The following is a 16,029-nucleotide window of genomic DNA, read 5'->3' on the forward strand; positions in this document are numbered from 1 at the left end:
CAGTACATATGAATCTCCATACAACGAAAGTTTAAGAGTTGGTGTTGTTGAGAGTATAGGGGTATTGATCTTTGGCTTTGACTCCAATAGAGAGATCACACCTGGCTACAGGCCAAGGTTGTTGACCCCCATTTGGACATCATAAACAGGAAAAAAGAAGAGAAAATGGTGGTTAAATTTCAGCAACACATTTATGCAAGTATGTTTTTTCTTCTGTCTATTTAAACAATGCTCAAATTTAAGGAGAAATGCATTGCAGTTAAACTAAAAAAAGTCCTTGCTGACACTGGCTCTGTTCTACTGTGCAAAGTTCCTGTAAGGTCTGACCACATCTAACACAGTGCAACAGTCTTGTTCTCTGATCTAAGGCCATCTAAGGCGACTCAGACAAGTCCTCATTAATGTTTTGCTCTTAGCAGCTAACTTCTAATGGCATGACCCATTCAAACAGCAGGTGCCATGAATCTTTCAGCTGTATTACATGGATTGAAATCACAAGTCGTCAGCTTTTCATGAGACTGATGTTGGCAGCTGTGTACAATATATCTATGTGGCGTGTTGACAGACATTAAAATAAATTAGCAGGGCAGATACTGTTACTGGCTATCTTAAGCTATCTTAATTGCTTATACTATTATATTATTCTTCTTTTATAAAACAGACTTTTCAGTGAAAGGAACTTAATTCATCTCAGTTGACTTGGGATACTAATTGGGTACAGCTTTGATTTACATATACATACTTAAAAGATTTAACCACATAACATCACACAAGAGAAGTGATTGGTTGTCAACAGCTGCAGCTGTCTATATAATGAATGCAGGGGGCAGCTGGCTCACTGAGAACAGTCAGCTGAAAATGATCAAGCAAGTCTACTTTTGAAGTGCACTTGCTCTACATTGGATGAATCCAGTGGGCATACATTCCAATTCTTGAGTCATGTACCATTTTAAGCAAAGTTTTTCCTTTCGACACATGTAATCAGAGCTGTTGCCACGCCATATTAAAAAAAAGTAAAAACGTTAACGAGGGAATAAGTCTCAGCTGAAGGCAATTCCAAATGAACAGAGCTTCATGACTTTTCCTACTTTAAATGAAAATGCAATATCCCTTAGTACAGATCAAATGGATTCAAACAACATTTACAGGTTGGATTCTTTCACTCTGTAGAAACATGTTCCTGAATATTTTCCTCCCTTCTTGCCACAAACTGCTGACAAAAGGAGATGAAACTGAAACATTAAGACACACCTTAAATATAATCCGAGTTAGCAGTTCTACACATTACACAATATTACCCTCCCCTCTCACCCATTCTCACACTTCCCACAATCCACTGCAGCCTCCTCCACCATCTTATTCTCCCACCATCTCTATTTCCATGTCATCATAGAAAATAAAACAAATCAAATATGAATTCAACTATTTTTATTTTTCTTCTAACAGTGTCTTAGCGTTGTATCTTATAATGACTACAGTACACATAGGCTCAAAAGAGAGAGACACTTTTTGAGACATTCTAATCCATTAGGTGCATTACCAAAAATGGAATCAATTAGGATGTCTTTCCATCACTGTGCCCAACCAAACAGTATGTCTCACTACATGAAGGCTGTAACAGTCCATTTTTCAGCAAATCTTAGCTAACCCAAAGCCGTCTAAACTCTCAATGAATGACAGAGAGTATCCTTACATCCATTTACCTAAGTAACTACCTGCACATATACTGTGAACATGTCATATGCACTAATTAAGGTTTCTGAATGATAACAGGTAGACATGTTGAAGGTCATTTATAGTATCACAGTGTTTATTTCTACAAGTCTTATATGGTGAAACCTCTGGCGGTAATTTATGACAGCACAGTAAGAGTGACAGCTCCTTTTGTCCTCTTCAGTATCCCCACAGCCTCGTCATGAGTGACACCCTCCAGGCCCTGTCCGTTCACAGCCACAATCTGATCACCGCGCTGGAGACGGCCATCTTTGGAGGCAGCTCCCTACAACGAAACACACCTTTGTAGTAATATACTCAGGGTAACTTAAAATAGAATACAGAGACAAGTTTACCAGACAGGATAATGTGCTAAACAATGAGCAACACCTCTGAGTGACACCGACATGTAGGCCTACATGTAACACACTCTGTTCATAACTTTGAGTCATGGATTTCCGTGAGTTTTATGTTTCTTCAGTCTTTGTTCTGCACTTTTTGTTAATCTTAGCATCCATCAAATTCATGTCAAATTCATTCAAAAAAAAAAAAAACACGATATGCTTAATCTCATTCTACACTACATTAAAGTTATACTGAATCTGGTCAGTTTTCACATTCTTGACAAGCTTAAAATGAAAAAAAAACAAAAAAGTCTGTATTTAATGGCAGTTTTCTTTGTCTTGTTTTGTGAAATTGGGCAAATGCACCAACCATCTACCAAGCTCTCACAACGTGAGAGCGCCATCTATAGTTCCACTTACTTTGTCAAACACAGACTTCACGTAAATGGGCAGGTCTCCGTGCGGGCTGCCGAAACCACCGACAATGCTGAAGCCCAGCCCGTCCGACCCTCGGTCCAGCACAATTGTCTTGTACTGAAGGGGGCTGCGATGAAAGTGTTTGTTACACTGAATCGTGGGAATGAAGAAACTGGTAAAAGGCCCTTTTTGAGGTTAAAAGGCATAGCAAAAAAACGTTTATACAACGAAAGGCTACATTTTCAGTTAATAGCAATCATTTGTTTGAATGACATCATTTAATTACAAAGATTACCATTACAAGGTTGGCCTTGCACTGATAGTAAAAATGATCACCAGAAGACATTTACTGGTGACTTCTGAAGAGGCCAGTCAAGGAGGCTTAGCCAGCTGACTGGCTGCCATATAGCTAGCTATATACAGTATGGTTGGGGAAATGAGACTGGCATCGTTTGCTGGAAAAAAGATTGAGATCTTGCATGCTAAAAGAGGCCTTTAACCAAGAACCAACCCTTTAAATTTCAGCTGCATTAGATGTATCTCTTAAGGGCAGTAGAAGTATAAGTTGTGAGATGATTGGTTGTGTGAGTGTGTATAGAACTGTACCCCAGGTCACTTCGAAACACACTGGTGTCCAGCTGATCCTCAGGATACCCTGTTACACTGGCATCACCCCCTGACAGCACCTACAGACACATACACACACACACACACACACACACACACACACACATACACACACACAAACACACATACACACATACACACGCACGTACGCACACACACACAGTTAGATGGGGGGGCAAAGGCAGGTTTAGGAAAGCAGGGGCACTTTCACAAAAAAAAAAAAACATCAATATGTCAGCTGACAACACATCACCAGCGAGTCAGATAAAAACCGTTGATTGAAGGAGAATGATTACTTTCACCTTTCCACATGCAGACTGTTGGCTTCTTTTAGCATTTTTTGACAGAATATTTATGCCATTTATACTGTTTGCTTGGTGTACCGGTTCGCACTGTTTGTGTTGGTTGCGGACGGGGCCTGTGTTTAGTAAACTGAAGGCAGCCTGAGGAGCAGACGTCTGGCACTGACCTGCAGCTTGATGGTGCCTGAGGCGGTCCTCAGCAGGGAGACAGCCTGGTCCTGACTTATGCCCTCGGTGGACGTTCCGCAGATGCTAACAATCCTGTCCCCGATCTGTGGGCGCAGAGGCGTGAAGCTTTGTGTCAGCCTCTGACTCCCTCAACATCGCAAGCCGATAGTGTATGAGAGTATAATACTCCAGGACCAAACTATTTAGCAGAGCAAAATGAATGTATTATTTTGATTACCGTTATGGTAATTGAGAAAAAATGCCTTCAGCAATCTATGCATGGTTTTGTAAAAAAAAAAAATCATTTTTATAAAACTCATACAATAATGAACATATGATACTGACCTATTACAAATCTCTTGTACTACAATCAATGAGAATTCATAGTCTATGCAAATGCAGAGTAACTGGACAAGGCTCCATTAAAACTGTCTAGATAAGTTTAAAAGTAAAATTCAATTAAAACTTGCTACGAGACCCATGTCATTTCATTTCCAAATTAGGAAACATTATTCAAATGAGCATAATCTTTTTCATGGACCAGCCATATCTAATTGTAGTCTAGCCAGAAACACAATGACTATAAACTCTTCAGGTCAGATTTCAACTGCCATAATCCCATTTCATACGGGTATCCAATTCAGTTAAGTACTGGGAACTTTACAGGCATAGATGGATGGCCCTTTGCTCACTCATTGTCTTCCACAAGTCTGCTGCAATAGAAGAGAACAATGGCTAACTGACTTTCCATTATACTGCAGATAGGAGCAGCAGGAGAGGAGCAAACCTGCTTCCAGCCCTGTATCTCCCAGCCCTGAAACAGACACATTGTGTGCCTCACATCCTTAGGCTATATAGCTGCCCAGTACTTCTGCAGTAAGGAGTGCCGAGGCCTTCAGTGTAAGACCTACTTTCAGCTTCTGGGACTGGAACTGCGCAGCCGGTCCAGTGGGGTGGACCGCAGAGATATGGAGCGGGACATCCCCCAGGGGGCTCCCCACCCCGCCTGCAATGCTGAATCCCAGAGAGTCTGTGGGCCCCTGGAAATGCAGCAAAAAGCCATCGTTGTAATAATGCAACAGACACACACACACACACACACAGTGCACAGTACAAGTAATATGCAAACCGGAAATCCAACCTTCGTAAACGCCACGGTCCTGATCTCTAGATAGTCATCCAACGCTGTGGGGGAAGAGAAAATCATAAATGACACATAAACAGACATCACTGCGCTGTACTTGATGTGTTTTCTGAACTTTTTGTTTTGGATTACAACAGCAACATAACTGGTGGGGTGTTTTGTGTTATACATTATGTGTTTTGTGAGCTCTGTGTTTTGGACTACAACAGCAACAGTGACAGAACTGGGTGGGTGTTTTCAAGTCTGATATGTTCTGTGACTTCTGATTGGATCACATCAGTCAGATATCGCTGACCTTTTTTGCAGTCTTCTGACTTTAAGCAGGCTTTTCTCCCCAGACCTCATATTACTCATATTCGGTATATAGAATAGGCTTAGAAGGGCTTGTCTTTTTATCTTGCTTCTTGCAGGTTCTTAAGTGGCTCAGCTGTGCAGCAGATGTTGGAGGCACTTACAGTTGTCACTTCTGTGTCTGTTATCAGATTCCCCTTGGAGGCTCCCAGATCCAGAGAAACTATGAGGAGTCACTCCACAGCTGCTCGTTTCACTGATCTGCAGGGATTTAAATCCAAAAGAGCTTGTGAAATACCTGCGCTTGCAGTTCCACTGCAGCCAGACCTCTCAGAGACGGGCGCATTAATCCCCTTCAGTCATGTTAATAAAACATTTACGGGAAAAAACATCAATAAAATGTTTACTCCTAACACTTTCTCCCATCAGGCACTGTCATTTTAAGATATTTGATTTCATACTGAGTACACCATTAGCAAGGTTTTCATTTTGAGGATCAAGAGGTATATCTTTCCACAGATTAGATACCGAGTCATTGCACTTTACAATAAACAGCTTTGCAGGACCCAGACATGCATGACTCAAACGTGCAGGCTTGATAAAATATATCATCAAAAGCCAGCTGTAAAGCATGTAAGCATGGAGCTCAAAGTGCTAAAGCTGTTCCTTAATGAGTTTACCTGGCTATAAAGAGTGGAGGTGAAATTGCTAGGGCTGTTCATTAATGAATTTACCTGGATATAAAGAGTGGAGGTGAAATTGCCAGGGCTGTTCATTAATGAGTTTACCTGGCTATAAAGAGTGGAGGTGAAAGTGCTCCAGCTGTTCATTAAGTGAGTTTACCTGGCTATAAAGAGTGGAGGTGAAAGTGCCCCAGCTGTTCATAAGTGATTTTACCTGGCTATAAAGAGTGGAGGTGAAAGTGCTGGGGCTGTTCGTTAATGGGTTTACCTGGCTGCAGACAGAGAGGCTCCTTTCTGAATGACAGGGTCCTGCTTTAAATCTCGCCACCTCCAGGTTTAATGTCCCTGCACAACACTGAAACAGAGGGAGCATAAAAATGACCTCTTTAAAAAAAGCCACGGGTCACGTTAATAATTAACATTGGTTCTGTACAAATCTCCTGAGGGAGCACATGCTTCTCTGGTCAGCGTAACACGGACAAACCTTAAGCATAGTGGCCACAGTCTCCTGTGTAGCCGCGCGGACATCCTCGCCGTTCACCGAGAGGATCTGGTCCCCTTGTGTCAGTCTGCCATCCACATCTACAGCGCCTCCTTTCTCAATGTCCGACACAAAGACGCCCGTGTCATTCCTGTCAGAGTGCAACAAAGCAGCGCAGATGAGGCGCAATCCCAGAGTCCCTCAGTGTTGTCCAAATGCAGGCCTCAATTCAGTCTAACAACATGGGCTACTTTATCATTTTTTTCACCCTTGTTTTTTTAAAATCACTGATGTTAAAATTATGTGTACAAACTGAAGCAAGGACAAAAAATGGAGCTACATTATCTGGAAGCCTGACTCAAATGAATACTTGGTTACCAGTTCAATTAAAGGTGGAGTTCACGGAGCCTATTTTTTATTTCTCAGGCTGCTGAGGCTTGGGGGCTTTGCCCTAGGTCTCTGTACCTTTTCCCCACCACGCCGAGGCCTAGCGTTTGTCCAGGCTTTCTGGAGAGCTCCATGGAAAAGACGTCCCACAAGTCCTCGTGCCTGTACTGGGTCTCCTCCCGAAACACGGTCAGACGCACCCTCTGCGGCGTCTGTCTCAGGACGTTCATGGCCTCGTCGTGCGTGGCGATCCTCAGATCGATGCCGTTGACCTGCCCAGGAGGAGAAGAAAGGGGAGGTGACAGAGAGGGGGGCTTAGTTCTGCTTGGAACTGTCTCCGCAAGGTTTCTACTTAAACATTTGTTTCTACCAGAGATATGTGGTGAGGAGGGATTTATTTTAATCAAAGAGTCTTGTTCACCATGAGGAACTGTTATGAACGCTGATTCCTAAAAGACCGCTATATGGAAGTTATAACAAGAGGAAGCCAAAAAATGAAGGATCAAAAAACATGAACTCTTACAGACAAAAAGAGAATAGAGAATAAAAATGAACGCTAACTGCCAGTGAATAGTCATCCTTGACAGAAATCCCACTTTCATCACTTTTAACAATTCATTTTGCATACCTTCTCTGTGGTAAATTTTACAGCAATATCACTGATATTAGTACTGAAATATAATCAAAGTGCAACAGTATTAGCACAGAAATGCTTTCTCCCACGGTCTAACGGTAGTTCATTGCAGTTCATTTTGGGCTACTGGGTAACTGTGCAGATGTACATAGTAACAGTTTTTCCTGTGCTTGAAAGAGTCTCAGACCTTTGATCTTTTCAGTACACATTCCATAAAGGACAGCAGTCTATTGCACAGTGCTTACTCTAAATCTGTTTCATTGCTGAATGATAAACACTGAAGCAAGTACAGATCTAGCCAGGGAGGGAACCTACAGTGTTCTGCGAATAAGGACAGACATCGCTCACAAGGTCAATGAACTGTTTGTGACCTGGCAGCAGGGGTGACCAGGGCAGTTCCCGCAACTACTGAAAGAAGCAGCACGATTGGCTGTCTCATTCACCCACCAAAAACATTGATAAATCTCCCACCCTACACACAGCCTCTGGAGAAGAGAAGAAATGTACGCCACTCTACCTCCAGTATCTGATCGCCGGCCCACAGTCTCCCGTCTTTGGCAGCGGCGCCCTCTTCGTAGACTTCGTGAATAATGATGACCCCCTGGAGAGAGAGTGACAGCTGGGTAAAGAGTGACAGGTTCGAGTTTAGGCAGAGCCTGCGGGGTCACATTCCAGGCCTGCACATCATCTCGCCCTGCTTCGGCTGTCAGAGCTAAAGGACACGGAGGATGGAACTGGAAGGACTAGTGACACAGCATGGCGCTTTTTGATTGCTTTCTGCAGCTGTTGTTCTGACTTTTCAATAGCCTTTCCTTTTGCATGAAATGATTTTTTTTAAATTCCGATGTCATAGTCTTGGGTCCTGTTTCCTTTTTTCTAATGAGAGAGGAAAAATCACCTAATTTAGGAAGCCATCATGTCTCTCTATATTAAGGCTTTCAATTAAAAAAAATAAACATTTTTTCCTAAATTACTATGCTCAGAAATAGACATAGATGTATCATGGGCCCCATAACAGCGTGCTGTGGTAATGTAATCACCAGCAGGGTGTCACAGCCCCCCACAATGCTCAGGCCGAGGCCGGCGTGGCCCTTGAAGATGTCGATGGTGGTGTCGCAGCCAGGGACGATGGGGCAGGTCAGGGGGTCAGACGTCACGCTGGCGGGAGTGGATGACCTGCTGGCACCTACAGGAAATGCACCGTGACAACTGCCATTAACCGATAATCAAGAGGGCAATTATCCTGGGGGAAAAAAACCACACAGCTATTAATCTGCAGGCTAAGCATACAGACAGATGAGGAAGGGGGCCTAATTTATGTTTTTAAGTGGTTAAAGGGGCTGTGTGAATTGTGTCTGTTTGTGCTAGGGCCCCTGATTTGTCTCTCCATTACTCAGTCTCCCCTTTGCGGAAGAGAAAAAAATGAACTGCTGATGCATACAGCTGATAGTGCTGTGATTTCAAGCCTGTCATTTCTGCTTTTCCTTTTATGAAACTGTGATGCTCCCAGCCTCGGGATACGTTCCCAAGGTGCATTGCTCTTACTTCTGACGGGCTCCGCGCCTGGGGTCCCCTCGTAAAGGAGAGGGCGGACGGGGACGCTGGCGATCCGCCCGTCAGACACTCCCCTCGCCGGATGGATGGTGGGGGAGGAAGAGGAGAGAAAGGAGGAGGAGGAGGGTGGGAGTGAGTCATCCGCGCAGATGGTCAGCTTCACCTTGCTCCTGGCCCTCTGCAGTAGACTGATGACCTGGGACCCGAAAACACAGAGGTTCACTGCTGACTTACCTTTGCAAAGATGGCATGCGGAACTACTACCGATCCAACAGAAGTCTATAGAAAATCTTATAATCTTATAATATGATATATGTATATTTATATGCGTGTGTGTGTGTGTATATATTGAATAATACATGTATCTCTATGTAGTGATCTATAATTGGATGTAATTGACAAAGTAAGGAAAAGTGTTCATAAAGGAAAAGTGCTATGCTGTTACGTGTATTACACTGCATTTATTGGAAGTCCAGAAATTAGTAAACATGATGGCTTGGCCATCCTACTGGCAGAACAGCATGCATTAACACCACTGCCTGATGCACGAAGGGGAAGTAGAAAGAAAACCCAGCGACCTACATGTGGCAAAGTGACACTCGCATCACGAGACAAGCTGGCTGGCGCTCATCTCACCTTCTCCACAGGGAGTCCTACAACGGCCTGATCGTCCACAGCCAGAATTTTATCTCCGGCCTTAATCCTGCCGTCCTGCAAAAAAGAAGGAAGGGAGGGTCCACCGTGAGCACTGCCCTGCTTCACAACAACATGCCTGACGTGTTTTAAGGGCCCTGTTTCATATTAGTGATAAACAGCAGTGAGCAAAGTGGACTTGTGCAGGTCTGTATCCAGGGTGAGGTACTGCTGTTTGGCTCTTCGGCAAACTACCTGAATGGGATGTTTTAACATCTAACTGCAGAAATGGATAATATGTACATTTTAAGATGTGTAGCTCACCTGGGTAATGGGGTCTGCTACAAATAAGTAATTAATATGAATTCATTTCCAGGTTTTGATAGACTCAGATGAAATGGCTTGTTCCAGTAAATCAAACCTCCTTCTCCATCACAATCATAAACCTTGAATGCCAACTTGGGAGCTCATTAGGACACTAAAACATTCTACTATTTTACTCTATTGTCTTTAAGTGGTAGCAGAAATTATAAAATGGTGGAAGTAATGGTGACACAGCAGCATACAGAAAACATGTGAAAGCACATGCACTGTTATCAGGACAGCTGTGTCAAACAACTACATGCACAGTCAAAAAGCATTTTCATCTTTCATTCAGATTCTTTATACTGTAGTACTTTTGCATCTGTATGTGCACCTTAAGACATTCAGACAATGATTCAATGACAAACAGTGACTAAATCTGCATATTGGCTCACAATTAATCTGCTGGGCCTCAGTCTCTCAGGTCTATGAGGCTGAGGTCTAGATTAAATCTAACCACAATGCTCCTTACAGATGAGTTATAAATGTTAGCAAGTTATCAGCTACGTCATACAACACTTGGAAATTAGAGAAAATGACAAACAAAACTGTAAAATGTAAAATAACCAAAACAAAGACTTTTGCTGAAATTCCCCACTCAAAATTAAGCAGGAAGGGTGCTGCAGCTGGATTTAACCTGGACCTGAGTGTGTGACTTTTCCACACCTTCCTCGCTGCCCCTTGCTCTGACAGGCTTCTGACCACCGCCCCGTTCCCTGCGTCCTCTTCGCTGATGTCGATCCCAAATCCACCTGGATCCTGTTTTCATCATTGCAAGGGACACAGGGAGCCATTACTAATCATAGTAAACACACAAGAAAGTGAAGCATTGTGGATGCAAAAATCTATACTCTACTGTATAAATCTGTAATTATTTACATTTACATTTATTTATTTAGCAGATGCTTTTATCCAAAGCGACTTACAAAAGTGCATACAGTAAGTATAGTGACAGTACGAGGACAGGATGTGTACAGTTCCACAATGAGACAGTTCTCAGCTGAGAGCAAGGTCTGTTTGAGGACACAGTACTATCAGATTTGTACAACTACAGCGTATAGGGCAACTAATACGATTATTACTAATTATTATGTTAAATCCTAATGTGAAGGTGAGTTCTATATATAGAGCATCTTTCTTTTCTTTGTTATATTATCATTCAGCTCCATATACTGTCTGGTTCAAGCGGAGCCATTAAAAAATGGCTTTGTGGTCACAGAATATCCGCAGGGAGCTGAATGTACACAATCGGAGGAAGAATTCATCCTGAATTGACCCCTGCATCTGTTAGTACTTACCCTGGGCAATATTATATGCTGGACACATTTGAACACGTCCACATTTACTGCTGATGGTGACAGGACAGAGCACCTGTCCAGCTACACAAAGACAAAAAACATACTTATATTATAATTTAACATTATATAAGGCAGCAATAATTTATAATGCAGTAACATTACAAGCTCCATACAAGAACCATTTGTTCTGAAAAATATTAAACTTCACCATGTATGGTAAAGACAGAAAAGTGGATGCTGGGCAGTGTGATGCATAAAAAGTAGGCAAAGGGAAGTGATTACATTAATATTGTCAGATTACATCAGTGTTATTAAATCAATGTTACAACAAGTTAATGGTAGAAAAATTTGTGTGCGTTACCTCAGTTCGGGACTCCAGCATGTCCCCGTACTCTTTACCTTGACCTACAGCCATCTGGTTCACAGCCTCTGTGTTCCTGTTCAAAAGTCAACATCACCCTGAATTATGACTCAGCGCCTCCAATTGAGTACAGACTTTCTGGGAGCACTCCTGATGAATTGAGTACATGACACGCTCGTGCTGAGGAGTATCCTGGCTGCCTCTGCATCACATGTCCTATAGCCAGATGCTTGATGTTGGACTGGATAGTTTTCTGAGGACACAGCTGGGGCACTAACTTTACAGAACCAGGGATGGTTGGAACTTGGCCAGCAAATCAAAAGCACAGAGGTGAGTATGGAACAGGTTATATCCCTCGCTGACGGCTATTTTAATGTAAAGTTCTAATGGAGGAGAACTGTTACGCTAGTTTCCTGATTGCCCATGTGTGTCTATTTTTTGAATGACATGAGCGACCTCTGCTGGAAGAAACATGTACTACAGATTTCAGGGATCAGCAAAATCTCGCGTGTGTGTATGTTCCTACCTGATAAAAACAATTTTTACTCTCGAAGGTGCTCTCTTGATGATAGAGGAGGCATTTTGGTGGCTGCGACCATACAGAATTTGGCCATTTATCTATTTGCACAGAGAAAAGAAAAATCATTTTTGCATCTATGTGGTGATAATATGTTAATCCAGGACGCACACACACACATGCGTGCCTACACAAACTACAAATTACAATTTAAGAAGTACAGAGCAAAATATTTCAATGGCAGCCTGTGGATGTGATTGTCTAAAAAGAGAAAGCAAAGACAGTAATGCATGCATCCTAGTAATTATCACTGAGATGAGTTGATGGTGTGCTATTATTAATATTCTCCGTATGGGCCCTTAATAAAGCAAAGAGCGCACCTCCAGCAGCTCGTCTCCCACCCTGATGCGACCGTCTCTGCCCGCAGCCCCGTCCGGGTCGATCCCCGCCACGAACACGCTCATCCTGGACCGGTCCCTGTTCCCGGCCAGGTCCAGGCCCAGGCCCTCCTGGCCTTTCTCCAGCTCGATCATGTGGAGCTCCCCCGGCAGGCTGCCGTACCTCTGGATCATCTTCCCTGGAGGGACATTAAAGATTCAGCAATGCTTCCCACTCAGGGGCCGGCATATCAGGGTTTTGCACCTCCATTTTAGACGACTACACCACCACACTACACAGCTCCACTCGAACTGGAACAACAGTTCCTATTATATTACACATATAATACTTATATCATGTACCTATATTCTGTTATTACATATATTAGCCTTAGCCATTCCAGTTATATTACAGAGGCCTCAGAGGGATGGCAGTAACCCCAAAGAAGTAATTTCTCTTTACAGATTACACTTGACTGTTTCACATTGCATCATTTGTTTACTTAGCCAAATACATTTCTTCAGGATGACAAACAATACTCATATTTTACATACAGCGCTCTATTTGCACAGCTGGATATTTGCAGAAGCAACTAAGGCCAAATGCTGTATGGAACAGAAATGGCTTTATTCCTCAGTGGAGTAATCTGTGGATCTAATCAAACTCTTTGGTAATAAACCCTGTGCTTTAATCACTACACCACATTACTGGGTGAGGTAATCAGAGACCGTCCTTTGTAGTTGGGCTTTAAAGCTATTGCTTGTGACTGCACTTGCTTATCTGCTATTTGTATGCTGCACTATTTTGTTCTAATGCTCTCTAAGTGGTCTTGGATGAAAGTTTGTGCCAAGCTCCATTAGTTGCGATGCCCCATGTCTGCAAAACCCATACAATATAAACACACCTACCAATACCACTTAGTCTTCAAAACAGCCGGACTGTTATAACAAGCTTTATAGAATAATGCATTTCATAATAATGCTAAGCTTATCCCACTCTCACTCAGTACCAACAGACCCAAGTATACTCTTATGATGACAGTTTCAGTGACCTTTATGATGACATTTAGAAAATTCACCAGTAAATCAAACGTGAACGCATACCTCTTGTATTACATTGGATATATGGATGAATCATCCTGACTCGTCTGTAAATTTTATTCATTTCATGTGCATAAGATTACATACAGATGGGAGAAAGCAAACATGAGAAAGGGAGCCATCTAGTGGCGAGCTGGGTGTTGCACAGGGTAACGGCTGACAGATGACTGCATTGCTCCTAAGGACGTACTCCAGCTGTAGCCAAACTCATCCTCCTCTTCCCCTGGTAGCTTCAGTGGCAGGGCTAGCCTGCGTGGGGCCTCCGTCAGCGTGCCCATGTTTGTGTCCCCTGTCTGGGGGACCACGGGATGCCTCACAGGTCGGGGGGTGGGAGGGGAGATCTTCCCACAATCCCTCTGGACTGGCGGCTTACGGACACAAAAGAGATAATTGTAAAAACAGCATAACACCGCAAGCATGCAACACTCCACTCATATATGGAGAGCTCATCATCAATCACACCTATCACAGCAAGCATGAGGAGTTAAAGAGATGCATCCTGCCTCTCCACACACACAATCCTTAATTTGCAGAACCCACTTTTATCTGGTTTCACACGTGCAATTGCAGAGGACGCTTTACTGTACTGTTTTGATCTCTGCCTGAATAAACTGTAATCCTGCTGCAGACGCAACACTTGATGTCTCTGCCTCTTCATTTTTTTTTTCTTTCTCAGTTGATCAAAACATTTCACTGTCATGATAAAAAGGGATTGACTTGAAAATGCTGCTTCTTAATTTTCATGTCCATAATAGCTTGGGAATCTTCCATCAAGCGTTTTTTTCTTACATGATATGCCAGCATAAGTAATGGTATGTTTGATCAAAAATGTTTCATAAAAAGGATGAAAAAAAAATTTACATTCAGACTCCAAGGAAGCGATTGCATTGAGTTAATAAATCAAATGCATAGAATGTAAATTTGGTTTCTGTTAATCCCATACAGTCCAAATCAATGCATTTTCAATCATTATGTCTTATTCTTTATTTTTAAAATCTATTTTTACTTTTCTGCAAATAAATCTAAGCAGTTTTTATCCAATAATCAGATGATTCAGGCTTCCCTCAAATCAGGCTTCCCTTGAGAAACTGTATTCTTATGAACTGAAAAACCTTAAATGCTCAGTTCGTTTCAATTGTAAATTTCTTCGTGATTTGAATAAATAATTTAATTCAAGTAGAACAATTTAGAACACTTTGCAAGCATGAAATCATTGTTTCACGCTGTAATTAGGACATTACTGAAAGATTAAAGGGGAGGAGGTGGGAGGTAAGCATACATGTACTGAGTGTATGAGAGATGCATACACCATGACCATGACACACATGCAAGGGGGTAACACTACATCACACCAGTTCCTACAAACCTTAAAAGGAGTAGGGGTAAAGGGGTTAGCTGGAGAGAAGCAGAGGAATAATCTACTCTGATACTCAGCTCCCTAGAGGAACAGGGAAAAATTAAACCACTGTTATGACATCAGGAAAACAGTGACAAGCCATCTACATCTGATACCAATATAATGATATCTGATATAACAATAGTCCCATCAAGTATATGAATCCACACGTGTGACATAGTACAAGCAAAATAAAAATGTCAGAAACCCTATTTAGGGATACTTACCTTGTCACTTGTGTTTGTGTCTGATGCTACAGCTGTCTTCTCACCATTGGCATCAGTAGCTGATGACTAATATGTGCATTTCAGTGGAAGGAACAAAGACACGAACACGTTAAGAAGTCAATCAAACGCAAGTCGAAGAGAAAACACAAATTACAGCAGAGGAAAGAAGTTCCGAACCTGCCACTGTAACACGGCAAGTGTGTAAATATCATTACCATGTGAATCTTTAAAACGCTCAGATCTGATCAATGGAATGGCCGCCGGGGACAAGCGAACACAGAGCTCATTTGATCTCGTCTTTCCTGCCGACGCCGCGTTTTTAGCGCCGCTCGCACGTCACTTGTAATGTCCCCGGCGGTAATCAGAGGAGACACGTTCCACGCCCATCTGCGCAATAACATCTGTTTGAGGGTAATCAGTTGACTTTCATGGAGAGCGCATCTGTTGGGGATTTTGGTGGGTTTCAATTGACGGTGGCGACTCGAACGGGAGGCGGCCAGAGCGCAGTCGCCCGGCGGTGAAAAGGAAGAAGCGCGACGAACAGATGGTCACAGAAGTTCTGGGGAGCCGGAGTCCTCAGAACTGCCGAGCCAGGCCTTTAAAAATCCCACAACCTTTACCCGAGAAAAAGAATATTAGCAATCTAAGCGTGGTCAGCTTCAGGTGTAGCGGACCTGGCCGTGTGCGATACAAGGAAGGCAAAAGCACCTCTTGCTTTTGTGACACGTGCATTGAAAAGATTCCAACAGCTTACCTCCGCAGCCATATCGGAATTTCACCCGACGATCGCCATTAAATGCATGTAATCTGCTGGCAGCTTGAGACAGATTTGAAGGATTCAGGAATAAGTCGATACGTTTCTCATAATAAGCACCGGGGAGGATGTCGAGATGAACACGCCAGACACACAGGCCAACAGCTCTCAGGAGGCCCGTTTATAAACCTACGGTCAGTTCCCACCGAACACATTCCTTGTGCTGTTATTTTTCCCATAGCACCATAGGTGCCTTT

The 16,029-nt window shown here is 42.8% G+C and overlaps 1 protein-coding gene across 1 annotated transcript in view; it reads right to left on the reverse strand.

The window, feature by feature from the left end:
- Window positions 1-1,852: 1,852 nt before the first annotated feature.
- Window positions 1,853-16,029, reverse strand: part of LOC118769364 (multiple PDZ domain protein-like) — a 45,186-nt gene continuing 31,009 nt past the window's right edge. Inside the window, 23 exon segments of the mRNA XM_036516397.1 lie at window positions 1,853-1,999; window positions 2,478-2,601; window positions 3,081-3,160; window positions 3,535-3,675; window positions 4,483-4,611; window positions 4,701-4,756; window positions 5,171-5,267; window positions 5,958-6,044; window positions 6,174-6,321; window positions 6,636-6,829; window positions 7,709-7,792; window positions 8,232-8,377; window positions 8,737-8,941; window positions 9,382-9,456; window positions 10,408-10,500; window positions 11,040-11,120; window positions 11,401-11,476; window positions 11,927-12,018; window positions 12,298-12,494; window positions 13,586-13,756; window positions 14,758-14,833; window positions 15,019-15,084; window positions 15,491-15,614. Coding sequence (XP_036372290.1) covers window positions 1,853-1,999; window positions 2,478-2,601; window positions 3,081-3,160; window positions 3,535-3,675; window positions 4,483-4,611; window positions 4,701-4,756; window positions 5,171-5,267; window positions 5,958-6,044; window positions 6,174-6,321; window positions 6,636-6,829; window positions 7,709-7,792; window positions 8,232-8,377; window positions 8,737-8,941; window positions 9,382-9,456; window positions 10,408-10,500; window positions 11,040-11,120; window positions 11,401-11,476; window positions 11,927-12,018; window positions 12,298-12,494; window positions 13,586-13,756; window positions 14,758-14,833; window positions 15,019-15,084; window positions 15,491-15,614 — 2,689 coding nt within the window.

The sequence above is a fragment of the Megalops cyprinoides genome, chromosome 22 (genome assembly GCF_013368585.1).
Source record: "Megalops cyprinoides isolate fMegCyp1 chromosome 22, fMegCyp1.pri, whole genome shotgun sequence".
Classification (NCBI taxonomy): domain Eukaryota; kingdom Metazoa; phylum Chordata; class Actinopteri; order Elopiformes; family Megalopidae; genus Megalops; species Megalops cyprinoides.